The sequence below is a fragment of the Pecten maximus genome, chromosome 1, assembly GCF_902652985.1.
Source record: "Pecten maximus chromosome 1, xPecMax1.1, whole genome shotgun sequence".
Classification (NCBI taxonomy): Eukaryota; Metazoa; Mollusca; class Bivalvia; order Pectinida; family Pectinidae; genus Pecten; species Pecten maximus.
In genome coordinates, this window is record NC_047015.1 from 31,315,106 (window position 1) to 31,334,607 (window position 19,502).

The 19,502-nt window shown below is 36.1% G+C and overlaps 1 protein-coding gene across 3 annotated transcripts in view; it reads right to left on the bottom strand.

Annotated features, from left to right (window-relative positions):
• The window catches only part of LOC117330322 (BAI1-associated protein 3-like), a 190,663-nt gene that overhangs the window by 52,321 nt on the left and 118,840 nt on the right, over positions 1-19,502 (bottom strand). For all 3 annotated transcript variants that reach the window (XM_033888537.1, XM_033888529.1, XM_033888546.1), the window contains one exon: positions 12,964-13,041. In XM_033888537.1, coding sequence (XP_033744428.1) covers positions 12,964-13,041 — 78 coding nt within the window. The remainder of the gene's footprint in view (positions 1-12,963; positions 13,042-19,502) is intronic.

The window sequence follows — 19,502 nt, forward strand, 5'->3', positions numbered from 1 at the left end:
TATCTAAATTACTGGACGTAGTAACTATATCCAGTGTGTTCAATAAATCACTCCTATTACTGCGTCACCTACACACATTGACATAAGAGGATAAAGATATTATATCCTTCTCACACATTATTACTTACTGCCATATTGAATGCTCACTTGGTACTCGACAAACATTCAATTCCTAAGTTATTACTCCAAGTAGAACGCTACATTATGCCTCAATATTCAAAGGAGGGGTTTCCAGCGATGTTCATTTCCCATAGGGGTCGGCCTAAAGAATGTTTTACCCTTAGAAACCACTCACCGTTACATTGCTTTGTGCTTTCAAACTTGGTTCCTTTCGCTATACATTTAACCCAAATTAATCGATGATGCACTTGCCTAGTTAACTAATTACGTCACTAAATTACTAAACTAAGAACGCGGAATGTTACAACAGATTGTTTATCTTAACGAAATAGGAAAGTTTGAACCATAAACCAAATTCGAAAATCCGAAAATATTTACTTGTTACGCATTTTGCGAAAAAAAACCATCAATTTGTCAAATGTCATTTTGAATGTCTTCCACATTCAGTTCATTCAATTTTTTTAGCGTATAGAGAGCTTTATCACTTAACCTAAACCTGCCCAAAGATAAATAACTTTACCATTTGTGGAAAGTGATGATTTTTGGCTTTGGTGTGTGTCACCCCATATTATTTTTGAATGATAATGGACATAACAGACCACCCTTTTACTCTCCGAACTTTAATGTACACATGTGCCTGTCCTAAATTATAATAACCCGTAGCACGTGCATGTATACACGTATGCCGACATGTGTACAATCGCTGTACATTATCATTAAAACGTTAAATACGATATATTACATGACCTATAGTGGCTGAACAAATCTTGCAACAACATACCCGATATATCGCAATCTCATTGTTCTTATGACATTACGTTTTACATTTTCTTCAAGTAAATATTGTGTCCATGATTTTAAATTTGAATTTAAATATCATTTACCAGAAACTAGCTGACTTCCCCACCACAATTGGTCGCTTGATGTTTCAAAATCAGATATCATTAACTATACTGATGATCAAGAGATTGGCATGTGTGTGAAGTGTTTCAAGAATTATCAGAAACGAAAGCCGCAACCTGAAGATCAAAACGTTGGTGTTGATGATGATACCTGTCGGAACATCCCATCATTATCCATAGAGGATCTATTTTATTTATATTTGTATAAATAAATACATTTATGTCAGTCTGTAATTGTTTGTTTATTATATGTTGAGAGGGGCAGTGGCACCACTCGCATCTCCCATTGTTTCTGGTTTTTATGTAAATGGGCTAACATTGAGGGGTCAAGAAGGAGGTCCATGTCTGGGCCACGTGATGGAAAATTCCCAGGACTTGACTGACCTCTGGTCATTTTGGCTTAAGGGATATAAGCGTGTGATTGGTCAGCCAATCAGCAGACACGTAGCCCAGCCACCGGACCTATCACAGAGGAGATTGACCTTCAGTAGCGTCACCTCCATTGGGAAAATCAAGTGTAAAAGTTTATCTCCACTGATGGAAGTTTTTTAACACTTTTGATTTCCCACCCTTATGCCCTCCCAGTGTAACAGGTATTGAACTGTCAATTTTAGACTCCTTATACTTGCTAATATGCATATACCAACTTTTCATCATGTTGAAAATGGTATCTTGAGGTTATATAATCTTTATATTGATTTAAATATATTATGGATGTACTGTTTGGGTATTATGTCATGCCTATTTTTTACCCCATCTTTGCTGTTATAGTCATAATTTCTCTAATTTATAACTTGGGGGTATATCTTTATATCTGAAATTGATTTGTCATTAATAAATGACCTCATCAGTGCCTATTTTTTACCCCATCTTTGCTGTTATAGTCATAATTTCTCTAATTTATAACTTGGGGGTATATCTTTATATCTGAAATTGATTTGTCATTAATAAATGACCTTTTCAACACATATTATGTCTTCATTATCAATTTCTAGTGTTTCTTAACAGCAAACTAGCTGTGGTCACCTAGCTCGTGTACAAGACAGAGATGTCATAAATAACATTTATGGCCAGTCTTCCCACGCCAAATGCACACAATGTATGACGAGTTTCAATAGAATCCCGACCATTTTGCCCAAGCGCACAAAACACCGACTCATCTTTCATGTCAAACTGGTGTCCCTTGTCAGCACGTATTTGTTTACATTATTTCATTGGGAAAGATCTTAACCCTAAAGTTCAAAAGAAAGCATATTTTGCTTCATAGTCTACATTCACCATTTAAATCTAAGTCTATTAAAGGCAACGTCACTTTCTACGGGATGCTGACAATGGACCTATTGGGTTCAGCAACAAGCGTCGAACATGTCAAGTATTCTATTGAACAGGATATTCATTAATGATGTCATGATCGCGACAATAAAACCGCACACTTATCACCATCATCAACAGTGGTGAAGATGGGCTTTAACCATACCATCTCTCAAAAAACCGAGCAAGCAAAAAACAAAAACGAAAACATAAACAAAACAAAAAAACATTCTTCTCTGTGTTTCAAAACGAAAATGAAAATTGAAATACAACAAAACCGTCTAACAGTAATATAACTGATTTCTCTTGATTTTTTCTTTCTTTTTAAAGAATATCAAACGCTTACACCCACGCATTATATTCAATGTGCAACATGCAACACAGTTTAACTGCTTACAGGTACATTCGATTTGGACGACAACACTGCTTATATGGTGATTTCGATTTGTCCTCCCTTTCACATAAATATCAGCGTACTGCTAAGGTTTCCGTGATAGCATGCGATTAACGAGCATTATCCTAAGGTATGTGTCCTGTGATTCCATTGGAATACATCTTAACATTGAAGACAAGAACTGTAATCTGAAAATCTGTACAGCAGTGCCCTGTACAATAAAATGTCCTAACTAGGCTATATACTTACGACACGAGACCATTAAAGAAATTATCAGCTCTGTCATGGTGACATAGTGGTACTTTATCACGAATGACCAAATTATGGAGCGTTCTGATTAGAGGAATACCAGAATACGATGACGGCATGATTATAGGTATGGCTGCCAGAATGACCGATCAATCGTCACTGACCATACAATGCTACATGCCTATATAGACATCAGCTTAAGGACAAGTGACCATTGACCTACTAATTAAGCACCTTTCAATTGTTTTCGATCGCTTAGACAACATTATATTGAGGTCAAATGGCTTCATACTGTACTGCTTCATAGGTTTCCCCCAAACACAGCAAATTCGGTCTTCTTGAAACCGTCTCTGTTTTCAATATGAATCCAAACAGTGGTAATGTGATAACAATGATATCGCGTGACGGGATAGACTCCAGGACCTGTACTACCGTAGCTGTGTACATTGAGTGTGAGGTCTGGATGAATAGACTCTGTCTTATCAACTCTTTCAGGTAGTGTTTCTTACCAACTTCTGATGAACACAGTAAACGGATATCGCCTATATATCAAAAATAAAAAGGGAGCGGGTCGAAAAAGAAAATCAAAATGATGTTGATACCCCCCCCCAAAAAAAAAAAAAACTCCAAAAAATTCGGAAGAAAGCTTTGTTGAAATGTATTATTAAATTACGAAAATATCGCATATATGTAGATACATCAAACGGAGGGCAAAGAAACAACTTGTATAATTAGTCATGAAAGCTGTTCAATACGATATACTTTAACATCAACATCATTGGGGAAAATAGGTAGTGGGCGATTTTCGCTATTGCTTTTTATCGTTACACCATACAAAATATTTTGCTGGGTTTTGTTTACGTTCCAGAGACTGATATGACGTGAAATTGATTTTGGAATGAAAAACGATTCTTATTAAAGTCACATAAATCTAAACAATGACTCCGGATTGTCGAAACGCACTTTAAGACTTCTAATTGACAAACGTAGATTTAATCAATATTTTTTTACGCGTAGACTCTTCTTATTTCAGCGTTATTTATATGATTACCTAAGAAATTTACATTACCAGAAACGAGGCTGCCCAGCTGAGTTAGAGCGTTTAGGTTCGCCATTCATAACAAACGTTCCAGAACACCAGAATCAGATATTGGAATGATAAACAAAAGATTGATCATCTACACCAGATCACACGAAGGCAGCCAGACAGAGCAATCCTTACATAAACGACCGAAGAGCCCTTCCATCTGACCGGTATCTGGACGAGACAGATTCCAGAACACGTTAGCATCACAAATTTCACCCAGTTCAGCCCACAAAGGACTGCTACAATGATATAATACCACAGGTCCACAACAGAATCATTGGCAGCCTTAACATCACAATACATTTGAAAGTCCTGTCTCTTGAATAATGTCGTATTTCCCATCAACAAGTGTCTCATAAAGTCCGTATCCGTCCTCTGCTGGCATTGGTAGGTTCTTGTAACGTGTAAAACCGGCTACCCTTGTAGCACAAAAGGGGATGTAAATCAACACCCACATAATCATATTGGTAATAAATGTACTTCTGCAATTAAAAAATCATGTTCGGTTTCCCCGGCCTCATACATCCAGTGAAATCTTTACCCGTTATGTAAGAAGTAAAATACTGTGGGCGAGACGAGAGTTGAGATAGTTCTATCTCTAAATCACATAGAATTGTGATTGATCAATTTTTCCACACTTCTCATGTACCCTACTGCCTACGGAAAGATCAATCTGTCTTGATCAATTTAGATAGAAGACAGCTGCCACGCTCTGTAATTACTGTATATGTAACGTTATATTGTAAGATGGCGTCTTCATTTAACACAGGGTAGAAAAAGTAGCGTGATTAAAGTATTGATGACGCAGTGCAAGAGTAACAAAACCATGTGCTATTGGAGGAAATAATGATTTCTGTGATCAAGCTAAAGAAATATCCTTCCTGGTCAAAGCCTTGTGTAAAATAAAGAAATATCCCCGATACTGCTTGAATTTTGTTGAAACGTATCAGCAGCATTGAATTTGGGAAGAACAAATGACATGAAAAGGCAGGATACGTGACAGTATATCACAGATGTCAGATTGAAAACGCATAGGTTGAAGACGATATTAACAAAATACTGATAAAATTGAGAAATATTAGAGAACACATTATTAACTTCGCTTTAAGTGTGAGGTTAACTTCCTCAGTGTCCAGTTAATTATGACCTAGATCACGAAGCCAAGTACTTGTATAGCATGTAGATTAATTCAAATCCACGAAACCGATAAATGACTTCAATAGATTTGGTATTTTCAACGCATGTTGGTGTTTTTGTTTCTATTTTAAGGCGATTATATTAGTTTTATCCACTTAAAAAAGAAAAAAGGGAAAAGTATACGCAACTACTATGATGCAAGGTTGGTTAAATCTAAAAGAATCCCCGGAACGGCTTTAGCCAAAGAGCCCGTTCTCTGTAGATGACTTCCTTTGGTATTTATACAAGGCTTACATCCTCCAAACCGCTAATGTTATAAACGATGCTGAAGAGGTCAAAAAAGTCATGAGCAAAATTCAGACAACAAACTTACCATACGTTTATTGACGAAAGAAAAGATGGAAATATGTTTTGTTTAGTTCGTTTTGAACGTATTTACCAGAGTCATATGAGGACTGTTGTCTAGGGAAAACCAAGAAAACCACATAAAGAAAGTTTATATAAGAAATAAATTCAAAAAAACAAAAACAAGTGTTTGCAATGGGGTAGAATAACAACTCTGGTTATTTCGAAGTCTCTTTTTGGAAGACGAAGATGAAAACAACTGATCGATGAATAAACATTGTACAGTTTCTAACGGTTGCTGGCAGTGACTTACGGTATGTTTTATAAGTGGGTTCACAAGTAGTCTCTAAGTAAAGGTCAATAGTTATCGCCACGATCTCGGAAAGGGGGGGGGGGGGGGGGGCAATTGTGTATGGGAGTTTTGGCATATTTAGATATCCCATTAGTAAGATTCGATTACAATGCCATTTATTCAAATGACTGTCCAGTTTAATGATTTTCTTCTTGAAATCTTTTTGTCTGTGCAGCAATCTAGACTGTTTCGTAACTCCGTTTGACATGTAATGTTGCATTAGTGAGTTTTCAGATTTTTTCGGAAAGAATTCTGAAATATATAGCTAGTAACCTTTTAAGCGTTTCAACAAAACTGACGTGATTGCAGCCTATACCGTTGCTTGATTACAATAATACAAATTCAATATTTATGAGAATCTATACATGTACCGTCTGACGTCCTTGTGATGTAGATGTTACAGATGACTATTTCTATTTTCTAGAAATGTTTACTGTGCACAATTAGATATAGTCATTGTTATATATGATACTATCGAATTACAATTATTTCTATTATTTTGTATGTAAACAGATCATCGGGGACTGTCTACCGGAAACCAGGCAGTCAACATCCTGACCAGGTAAACCAGAGTCATATACTGGATTTATGGCAGGATCTGTCATGCCTAAGTAAGACAAGATCCCTAATAAAACAGGTATGTGTTATTGCAATCTAAATCAGAGGAATACTTGAAACCAGAGTATTGTCGATACACAATAAAATATTCTGTCTATTACTCACTGGTATTGTAGACGCCGGGAATGGTCTCGACGGTGGTGTTCATTATGATGGCATGTGGTTGTTTAGTTCAATATTGACAGCGTTTGTCTGACAGTTGACAATGAGACTGTATACGTTGAGAATAATTTGACTATTTTTGTAGCAAGCATGATATCGGCGAAATTATTTATACACTCATCACTTATAATAAAACATGGCATCATCGATTGATATATTGCTTTCGATTTGCTATTGGAGCTGTGCAATATTTCCGATGAAGAGTCCGACAATTAATGATCGTGCGTTACATTCTAGTAATAAGGTTATAAAATGACCTTAACCCGGTTTTATATTGCTGAGCAAAACACACAAAAAAAGTACAGAATGAAAATAATTCAAGCGACTTACCTCAATTCAAAATTTAAACTTAGGTGAACATTAAAGGAATGTACCTGGCAATTCATCTACCAAGAACTTAATAATAGCCGTTCTAACCTCTTGATGATACATTGAGATAGATATATGAATATGTGATACAGACGTATCAAAGGTATACCATGGATTCTCCAAAAGGACATCAACAAGAACTCTGTGTCTTAAACACACTCACAAGTAATGAATATCGTTTTCCTCCTTATAGAAACTTTTCAAATCGCGGACCTATGCAGACACGTCAATACCTAGAATTTATCTAGATAAATTCGACGAGCGAAGTAGGAAAGCAGAAGACGCTTACCTTTCCGATATACATGATATTTTGTTCAAGGATGTACGTGTAAATATATCTTTAGTTCATATTATGTTTACGTTTTTTCGATATTGAGTTTACGGGATCATTTTGTTGTTTTTGATTTTATCTAGTATATATCGATACTGCTTGGCCTTTTTTACATATGTACCTCCCCATCCAGATTTTGACACTTCTTTCGTACTATTTTCAGTGAAGTCCGTCGCCTCCTAAAATCAATACTTTATACTCTTATCATCACTGACGTGTCCTAGAAGGACGAAACAACAGTATGATGCAGTTTATGTATATTTTATGTTCTACTATATCTTGCCCTATTTACAGGTGCTAACATTTTCTGTATCATATGTACCATCCCTTGGTAGTAGCAGGTAATTATAGAGACTCTCACTTTCAGATATTCAGCTTTCGTTATGGTTTCGTTCACAGTAGTTCCTGGTTCTGTTGTGACTATTGTCCAATAAAACCCAGATAAGCATAACTGGCTGCTAGCTGAAACGTGAATTAAATTATCATATTCATAGATTTACGCTGATCAAATGCCCACCGCTGCCGCTTTTCCTCGTGTCCGAAGGATGTACATACACTCCATAATGTAACAATGTACCGCCATGAAGTGAAGATCTGATAGTCACGTTTTACTATTAAACACCTTATACTTGTATAGTATTATTTACCCCAAGTGATATCGATATTAATTAATCATGGTATTCTTAATGAATTAACCACTTATTATACACTGATTTGACACCATAAGTATCTATGACATAATTATATTTAGTCCAAACGTATCTTATAACGTTTAACGTCGGATATCCACGTGTCTGTGACAGGTTTAAGGTTCTTCTGTGTTCATATTTAAATTAACTTTGTTCTTGAAGAAAAGTTGTTTTTCTTTGCGTCAAATAATTTTACTAAATGCTTACAGTGGGTTGTTTACATGGAACATCGGTTTCATAATCTACAGACCCCAGTCTTAAAGGGAACATATAGTAGAATATATTTGTTGAGTGACATTGTAAAAATATTTCATTTATTAACATATAATTCATTTAATGGTCATACAAATATAATTTCACCCAGAAGGACATCTTGGAAACTCAAAATATCAAAATGTAAAAGAGTGTTTGTTCTTATCCGATCATTCCATTACTTCGGAAGACATTGAAGTAAAAGTTGACTTATATTTCTGTCAACCCCGACATTCATTCCAGCCAACCAACTGGGATCTCCAACACGGGATATGTTTGTTGTAAGATGAATACCCTATCCGTCCGAGCGATCTTAGATTATGAACAATTTTATTTTTGAACAAAAAGCTCATATATCCCTGTTTATTTATTATTACAGAGAATCAGTTGCTCTAGGCCATTGAAAAATCTTTATGATACATTATGATATTTATGTATTAGCCCTGTTTTATTGTTCCATGGGTCTGTATAATAACACTTCCACCATCTTAATCTAAAATAATCTGTTCTAGAAGGAAACACCCATGAAGAACGCTTTAGCGAGCTATAAAACGGAAAGTCGGTTTACTATGACGTCATATTTAATGACCGCTGATGCAATAAGAAAACACGGTTAGTAAAATAAAGAAAGAAGCAACATTCTCTGGAAATTTTTAAAGAAAACAAACTAGGAAACATCATATTATGTCTATTTAAAAGTAAAGAATAAATCACTAAGCTACCACCATGATGGTTCTAAGAACGAATGCCCTCTGGCCGCTGATATTGAATTTCTTTGTAAATTAACGTTTTGGTTTTACTTTTTGGCATTTTTTTCAGAATCTGTTTTTTTTTTCTTTTTTTTTTTTTTCACTTTGCCAGTTCCTGCAAAGAAATTATATAAACTGTCATCACCTGGTTGTCAACGTCAATATACCATATACTTAACTATTCTATATCATACAATAAGAAAAATGTGGTGTTGTTATTTTCCAATGCCGAGGGTGTCATATTGTTACCATAAAACTTCGACGATAAGTTACCATGGCAACAAAGCTTTTCCATAAATGCACCCATTATCACTGGACCGCCGAACATATCTACAATACATGTCATGTAAACGACTTTAAAAAGCTGTTAGTATGTTGGAAAATGACCGCAGTATCCGTAGCGCTGGCTACTATTACATAAGTTACAACATAGATATTCCCAATAAGAAACATTATTAGGCACACTATACAGACAAACGCTTCATATACATGTTCCGGTTTTTCTCCGAAAAGGAACATTTATCTTGATTAGCTTGAATAAACACTGTTGGTACTCATTGCACCACGTCGTGGAGCACAGGACAGCACCGTTTGATGATGACGGTGTACATGGGACTCACTATTAATATCGTTTTATTAAAGTATAAGGGGTTTCGAGCTCGGTCTATTTTAGTCACCAACATATGTCTAACATACATGATCTTCCATGTTGTAATGGTCGACTCTATGCGTCGCACAAACGAAAGGATATGTAGGATAACATTGATGGTGTGACCATATCACTTATACTTCGCGATAAGGCTACGCTACACAGGACGAGCTGTCATTGTGAGGAAGGACGTTCAGAATGAAGGCGTGTATGAGCTGTCTTTCCCAAAATAGAGATCAACTAATAGAAGTTATCACTTCAGTGTGATGAAGACAGAGATATACAAATATTGTTACATTTTATCTGCAAGGAGGCTTTTTTCTGTCTACACCACAGAGAGGTGATTTATTACTTACCTCTCTCTACATAGGTTTGATAATTAAATGCACTTGATAGGTTACATGTAAAATACACATTGTACGTCATTAATAAAAAAAAACAGTTGTCATGTGTTACATTGCTGAAATTACATCGATATATTGTGAATTAAGTATCTTGTTGAAAATGTAACAGCGTATCGAATCTACGGAATGAAAGCCTTAAGCAACATATGCTACCAAAATACACTTTCATGTTGTGCGATTTTCTGGTACATATTGAAATTTTAAAGTTTTGTGCAAGATTAAACCCTAATTGATAATAAATCGTGTACATCCCGACATGTATTTGAGGAATGCCACATAAACCGCTTTCGTATGCACAAAGCAAATGTTTCACTTATTACTCTGCCAATGTCTGTGTGTAAATACAGTTGGGGAATTGTCTATCGGGTTACCCTTCATGTGATTGGTATTCGGGCTAACACCGCTGTTTTTGTTTGTATTTTTTCCATGGAAAAAGAGATTACTACTGAAGTACGTGCTAGTTGAGTTTTTTAAAAATAGAAATGTTCATACATCTTAGTGGCAGAAGCGGCGCACGACCTGTTCCGTTGACGGTCTAAAGCCAAACTAATCTAGCCTCCGTCGTAACAGCTCGTATCACTTATTTTTTTATTATTTTGTATCTACGAACACAGGGTATCCGTTGGATACAGATACATTTAGAAACCATACAGAGAAGGTATTATTATGTTTCCCAAATTACGTGTATTAGAAATGTATGCATAAACGGCGAACACCGACATTTAAACGAACCCGTTCTTAGAAGAAGAAAAAACGGGGCGAAATAAGAAAAAAACAAATGTATCGAAATCTTGAAAAAGTACAAAGAAAATAAGACCAAATAAGCCCAGGTCTTTTAAAAGAGTAACGATATCAAAAATATGGATTATTTTTCTGTGATTTGGAATATGAGCGGATGTAATAGTAATGTAGATAGAATTTAAAAGATGTCCAATAGGAGAACAAGTAACATTTTTCCTTTTCTGTGTGAAATAATACGTAATAAGCTATACCCTATCTAGATGGGATTTTACCTCGTGCAATACCTTGTTTCACAATGCATCAGGAAGAAGGAAGGGATTTTTCAGCGAGTATAAAATCCTAGGTCATACATTATATACATTTTATTGAAAATAATTATTGAAATGATTAAACCGAAGTCAAAGTGATATCTGAAAGGTGTGTGTGTGTGTGTGTGTGTGTGTGTGGGGGGGGGGGGGGGGGGGGGGGAAGGGTAATTAATCGCTTTATATTTTTGTTAAAAGAGAGATTCTAATCCAAATGAAGAGAAATGATTCCCTTTTATCCAGCTACAGATATTTTATTATATATATTTACATTTCAGTTATTCATGCTTATAATGTTCATGAATAGTGGCGGCAAGACTGGCTTGTTTTAAAGAAGACTTAGAACAAAAGAGGAGTTCTACTGTTGACAAAGATTTGGACATTGTAAGTATGCACTCAAACCAATAACATCGTTTTACTTTTAAATTGCCTGAGTTTGGTTGTCTACCATTGAAGAGGTACAAAAAGTCTATTGTCTTTGATGTATATAACTTCTGCTACAGGTGCCGGCGGTCTCGGAAAGCCTTTTCGTTCCAAATCAGATGACAAGATCCAGGATGGACTGCCATTGCTTTGATTAAATCCTTATTCTATCTTACGGTATCCATGACTGCGGAATTCCCTTGAGCATGTCTTTGCTGTATCCTAAAGCCCTACCTATTCTTGGAACATATATACCCATCTCGATCTCCTGAATTAAATTCCCTATGCTGTTTACTGCTTTTACTGTTGTCAACTGAAGATTACGTATATAAATGTTTGAACGTGGAGTATAGGTCCCCGTTTGATCTTTAACACCCAACAATTTCGTCATGAAAAGATTTTGTCACCACGAGGTTCCTTATGGCTCCTTCTCGACAGCTTTTAAATGTTAGATTTGCTTTAAGAGACGCATTTCGCAAACTTGTACTTTGCTGAATATTCTTTTAAAAGGTTCAACACACAGCTTTTACGGCTGCATCTGCTGAATTGTATCAATCACTAACATAGTCGCAATTTCATTTCGTTCAAGAGCAACACTCAATAATTTACGACTATATATATATATGAATATGTATTGAAAGAAGTTTTGATAATCACCTCATCGATATTATTTAATGCACTGGTTAGTGCTATCGGTCAAAACAACAGGCCTCTTAAATCTAGACAAAATACTTCAGCCTCACTGATTATAAAGAGACCAACCAACCAATTGTTTTCCCATAGACTTTAGTGTTAACGTTTTGGATTATTTCATTCAAATTCTTGAATTGAATATGACGATTATGGTTTATAACAAAAGTTTAGGGTCTGATATAACACCTAATCAAAAAAAAAAGTTGGGTCCTTCAGCTCAAATTTTCTCCAGGGTAGCCATTTTGAAAATAGGTGAATTTCGCAGTAAAAATTCTCAAAAATCGTAAATGTTTACCTGTTTACTATTATTACGTGAACTTTTGGGGAAAAAACCAATCGGACTTACGAAATTTATATCAACATTTCTGATTGATAGTTACCTATCAGTCTACATATCTATTTTCTCACTTCATAACATACTGGCCAATCAGTGGCTGCCAGACATTTTATCCTTGGCTCAACGTTCTATACACAGGGGCTGTTTCAAAAATATATTTTTTCAATTGGTTGGTTGTTCCCTAATATACCTTTCTTGAAATGTATTTAAAGATGCAAAATGGTTCTCATTCTTAATGTTACAATCGGATTCATGATTGTTTGGATTTCAGACGTTAAAAATCTGAACAAAATCTGACCACGGACACCGTGTATATCAAATAATTAGACCAATAAGTGACTTACCTCATTCTTTGTAAGATGCTGAGATTTCGGCTTCACAGCGAACTGTGCCTCTGACGGTGGGTGTCGGTCGTGACCATCCTACAAAAATTGACATTAATGAAATAATTAAGTTTCAGTAAATCATTTTTCTTCGACTTGCTCTAGTATGATGTTATTAAGTCTTATTTGTATGATAATTATTTTAAATAAACTTTAATTAAACTGAATATAAGTACATGACACGTTTTAACATAGAGTCCCATATGTATACCGAATTTACAAACATGGCATAGCATTATTGTAACTATCAGATTCAACATTAAAAGGAAAACAACAAAATGTGGATAGTCTTACAAATGAAATACTAAGGGAATCTCACTTATCTATTTTGCCTGAGAGAATAGGTTCGGGTTAGAGCTAGCACTAACTGCAGTCAGGGTGGTAGAGAGGCACAGTGGAAACACACTTGTCTTTCACCTAGACGGCCGGGATTCGATTCCCCGAACAGAAATGAAAATGTTAGGGGTCACTTGCACGACTACGTAGATTTTCTCCGGGTACTCCTGATTTCTAACACACTAAGACTTTATTCATCACTTGAATACTATTCAAAGTTGCATGATAGGTATAACAGCTGTATTGGGAAAGTGTTAGATATGCATATATATATATATATAACTAAGCACTCGATAAATTAAGAACACTAACTGGTTAACATCAATATGCATGACGTCACGACTATATGAACTGAGCGAGGTTAATACGCGGTGCAGCACACCGTGTAGTGCTGGGAAAATAGCCATAAAGGATTGTGCCAAAATGCGAGGGATAGAAGATTGTCACGGTGCAGGCTTAACAATTAAATCTTTATTTGAATATCTTAATGAGAAACTGGGCGCCACACTTAAACATCTTACACACCATATACGGTGGATTCGGATATCAGAGTATCCTCCTGAGATTCATTAAGTAAAAATTACCGTATCTTTTATCAATTATAGAGTGAAATTGCATTACAAATTGTCTCTGCTGACAAAAATAACAATTCCTTTGGGGAAACGTCAATTCATTACAAATTACTTTAAAATAAGATAAATGACTTCATTATTTGAGATTTACTCTTTCCAATTGTCGTATATTTTCCATCAAATATCAAGGGTATCTGGATATTGCGACAACATGCTATAAAATGCCCCTTACGAGTTTATTTGTGTATTTTTGCGAGAAGAAAACCTAATTATCTTCACATTTTAAAACCTCTCGGATTTATTCGTGATAGTTCATTTCAGATGCTGAAGATAGTTTCAGTTTTTGTGGGCGTTGGACTTAATGAATAGTAGTAATACGTCACCTAAGTGTCAAAGAAGAATACTTATTCAATGATTATTGTACATGTAGGTATACAGCAATGTTTTGTTACTCGCTCACATTTGTTTCACCATCTCATTGTATGATTTTGGTTTATTCTATATTATACCCCTCCCCCCTTTTGATCCTTGAAGAAAAAGAAGTTAGGTAACCAAGAATCGGGAAGTCAGTAGTAAGTAACAATAAATTTGAACCACTTTTTTCGGTGTTTTTTTCTTTTGTTTTTTGTTTTTGCTTGTTTTTTTTGTTTTTGTTTTTATTTTTATTTTATTTTTCTATTCAACATATTTAGTCTTTATGCAAAAATGTACTAAAGAATGATTAAGCCATTGAAATTATTTGATGATATACGTTCCCGTTTTATGGTATATGTTTATCGTCTGTACTTTTACCGTAATCGTACATAAATCCAGGTTATATGTGAATATAAAGCACCTGGTGCTGACATCCCCACTAGGAGATGAAGGGATACATAGTGAGTTTCATAATGAAGAAAAGACGTCTATCCTCAAAACAATCCATGGTGTGATTGTATGCTATTCAATCACAATAACAAAACTCCAGGGGGTAGGGATTGGATAGGGAGGAGCGCAGAGTTAAACTCCAACGGCAGTAAATGAGGAAAAGGAAGTAACACTCATGTCCGAATACTAGTATTTAACGATTTGAATAGAAAGGATTTGCTTCCCAGACGATTTGGACGCCGATCGGATCTATACCCGGGGATTCGCATTAGGGCACTAGCGCAGCCGGCTATGGGATGTTATATGTTATATTTTAATTTCTGTGTAACATCTAGTGAACGATCGTAAATAATTTATTTTCTAAGAAAAAAAACAAATGATACTCACGCATCAAAAAATGTATTTATCAAATAAAGTATGAATCCTGTCAATGCAATGTACAGTATATAGTGACTTCCGTACATGAAACTGTAAGCGGCGCGTACGATCCGAAACTGGTGCCGTCGCTCCGATTTGTTTCGTATGGGGAAGAAAAGTAGAACATTTTCCTCTTTTGGCAAAAAATAGAATGACCTGATAATAATGAATGGCAAATGGGACAATGATATTCAATGGGACAATGGTTTCCGATAACAAAACAATGAACACTTTTCTGATAACGATAGGAACTCGGCCTAACCGAGGGTGTCCTGGGTCACGGTGATATAATTCTGGAAACCTTTACGTTATATCGCAATATATCGTAAAATATATGAAGGAGACTTGAAGACAGAATGGTGGCCTTAGTATTAAAAGATTTCCTGTGCAACCACAATTAAATATCCTAAAAAGCAGAGAATGTATATCCCAACACCACACTGGCCACCACACAAATAAAGCAATGTATATTTAATAATGTATATCCAAAACTTCACATGTAAGCCGTTGAATAACTTTTTAATACTACGAGGTCCCCTCTATTGGATATTTAATGACACAAGTAAAATGTACCCGTACCGAAGCCCAGTGAGTACTTCCCTTTAAAGGTTAACTCGTTAGCGGAAATACTTCTCACTGATCCAGTACGGTGATAGTTTAACCTCTTAGATTCTTAAGGTCTTGTGTACTTCTTAAGTGCTCGCCCTCATGCACTATTACATCCTACTGCCTTTTTTTCTTTTCTTTTTTTACAGTGATTCCTGTTTAAAAATATTTGAAAAAATTATTGTAATGACATTGATGTTGTGGAACAAGTCCGTACGCAAAAAATATCCGCATCGATGTCATTAATTTCCTTTTTTATAAGACATGATGCTTTTAAGCCTAAGCTGTAGGCATTACCTGTAAGATATTAATGCAGGATTTTTTTCGCTCCAACATCACATGTTTGTAAATGCAAAATATCAGCTTTAAAAGGATTGACAAGGAAAATCAAAACATTATTTTTTGAGAATATAATTTAAATCCGATCTTGAAAAACCTACTCTCTTCGTCAACATGATGTCATTTCTGGTACATACCAAGAAATTAGATATTTGGATTATGTGATTCTTTCGTCGCCATATAAGCCTGTATGTGGTATCGTAACGATATGCAGGATAAAAACCACCGGCCTAGATGAGGAAATCATTATCTTTAACATCATGTCCAATTAGTTGTAGAAACCTATCTGATCACTAATCCCCAATCGCTAAGACAAGATATCACGGGTCGTTCTGATCACAGGAAGCATGCTATGTTATCAAATAGGATGATCCGTTGTAATTGATGGGACTGGCCCAGGACAAAATCACACGTGGGATTAGATTGCTCACAAACGTATTAATTATTTATAACCCTGGAGAAATTCTCAAAAACTAAGAAGCGGGAAAACCGATGTTATGGTGCCGAAGAGGTCGACAAAGATCGTCTTGGCAACCATCGAAACCCGTCAACGTTACGGAGCTTGGCAACCATCGAAACCCGTCAACGTTACGGATCTTGGCAACCATCGAAACCCGTCAACGTTACGGAGCTTGGCAACCATCGAAACCCGTCAACGTTAAGGAGCTTGGCAACCATCGAAACCCGTCAACGTTACGGAGCTTGGCAACCATCGAAACCCGTCAACGTTACGGAGCTTGGCAACCATCGAAACACGTCAACGTTACGAAGCTTGGCAACCATCGAAACACGTCAATGTTACGGAGCTCACTGCGGCTCACTCAGGAACAACATGTGCCGAAGTGGGCAAAGCTTTTAAGGTTCAGCGATTCAGGGGGTATCAATATTAACTTGTAAAGGCGATATATTTACATTTTGGTGGCAAAGCCACGATATAAACTAAGTAAAAAGATTTGCAGTCTATGTGACCATAATTGACACCCAAAACGTGACATCAATCCATGCCGAGCATGAATATATTCACCCACCGGAACTACTTGTAACTAACGTACGTCATATTAGCACAATATGACGTTTGTTTGCAAAGCTCTGGCATCTTTATCGACCATAGACACCAAAAAAAGACAGTTTAATCCTTAAATAATACATATCTATCTAAAAGTAATCTGGTACATGCCCTTGTGAAAACGGCGGATGGCAGAGAGCAAGTTGAGATTCAGCAGTCGATATGATATATTTCTATCTAAAACCAATCTGGTGCAGGCCCTGTGAAATGGCAGAGGGCAAGGCGAGATTCCACAGTCGATTTGATACATATCTATCTTAAACGAAGCTGGTGTAGGCACCTGTAAAAACGGCGGATGGCAAAAGGCAAGGTAAGAATCTAAAGTCGATATACATTAAAATGGTCTACTATTAGTAAGTGTCTCCAAGGAACGGACCTCAAAAAACATACCTTCAAACGGAATAGCCTGTAACATTGATGTACTATTACCTTGGCAATCATTCTATCTTCATTGTGTTTGATGCAAATAAGGGAAGAAACAACACTTTACGGAACTGTTTACTACCAATTCGTCAGACTGAATCGATCGATCTTAAATAACTTATTTTCTCAACACGGAGTAAGCCGAAAAGTACCAATGTCTTCCCTTTTCCGAGTACTGGAGATCCCTAAAGCCAGTAGCAAATGAGATTAGAAATAGTTAAAGTATGGATCGCTAAACCACTATCCAATCACTCTTAATGAATAGATCGTTAATTAACTTAATACCATCCGGAGAACAGACCCTGAAATAAGGATATATCTTCCTCGTAAAGCATGACTGTTTTATTTATTCACGAGGGTCCTTGAGGCAGAGCTAACACTGATTAAATTTTTGAGCAGGAACGAATATATTGACGATGGAAGCAGAGGTAAGTGGACAAAACGACTACCGATACACACCTATTTAGCTAACTTGTAAGCGAAAAAGGTAAAATGTTCAAAACGGAAATGGGTCAAGGTTTTTTGCAAATAAAAACTGAGTTAACAAGCGCATATATGAAACTGGCATAATGATGCATTTATTGAAATGGCCTTTATGATTACCCATTTCTTCCAATATTGAATATCGTTTCAAATTCCATGTGGGTTATGGGTGTGGAAACTAATATTGCCTGTAAATGCCACAATGTAACATATATAATATACGTCATTAATATGTTTGGTTCGCAAACCAATATGTCTAGAACAATGACCTTCCCTGGTCCAATAACTCAATCTAGCAGATATTACACAACATCTAATTACGTCAGAGCCTCGTTCGGATTAATCAAAATCACGACGCAATTACACCTTTACCGAATCCACTAACCTCAAAAACGCCAATTGACACTGAATTACGCTACTTTCTCGCTTGATCAATCACAGTCAAGCATGTGTTATAATTGCCTCTCTATTGGTTGCCATTTGTATATCAATATCATGCCCCGTCTTTTTTCTTTTTTTTTTTTCTTCTTTCTTATATGTATATGTATATACAATGTACATATACATGTATTCGGCGTTAAGACTACAATTAAAAACGGAACAATGCGTTCTTGCAATAGAGATTGCCAAGAATACAGAATTTACCAGAGTAATTGGCGACAACAAACAGTGCACTGACATGATTATATGAATTCAAAAAATAGTCTGTTTTCATTTCTGATTACTGAATATACCAAACACTTCAATTATATGTCAAACGCTGCAGCAATTTATATTCGTTTATAAGTTTACGTTCTTTGTAGTGATATGGACAAAGTAAATCCTCCATTTGCACTCAGATGAGGATAAAAAGTACAAACCTTGTGACTGTTGTATACTAGGGCATGTTCCTTTAGTGGTAATTGAGGGGGAAACCGCGTGTTCGAAATAAAAGGAGATTGATCGATATGATTGCAAGAGGTAAAAAGCAGAGAGAGTCACGAACATCAAAGCTCGTTAAAGGTGTGAACTCTCGTTTTAGTCCTAAATCTATAGTCCCTTTGGATGTAGAGATATGTACCTTTAACACGTAAGATTCGTTTCTTGTATTGATATAGTTCATTTCCATGTCTGGGTCTCTGGTTTGTGCTCGCTACGGTTACGTGTCGAACACTGCAATGGTCCTTAAGGCTTTTTGCGTGACTACCAAATGTGTGCATAGCCTGATAAATAATTGTGTCTCCAAACAGGTACTTTTCGACGGCTAATTAACCGATGCGGATGCTGCGGATATGTGGACACTACACAAATTATCATTCAACTGTACACTTTGTTACCGAAAACTAGAGTATTGTGGTGAATGATTCTAAGCCTACACACATGCCCCAAAACCGATTATGTGTAAGCATGTACCG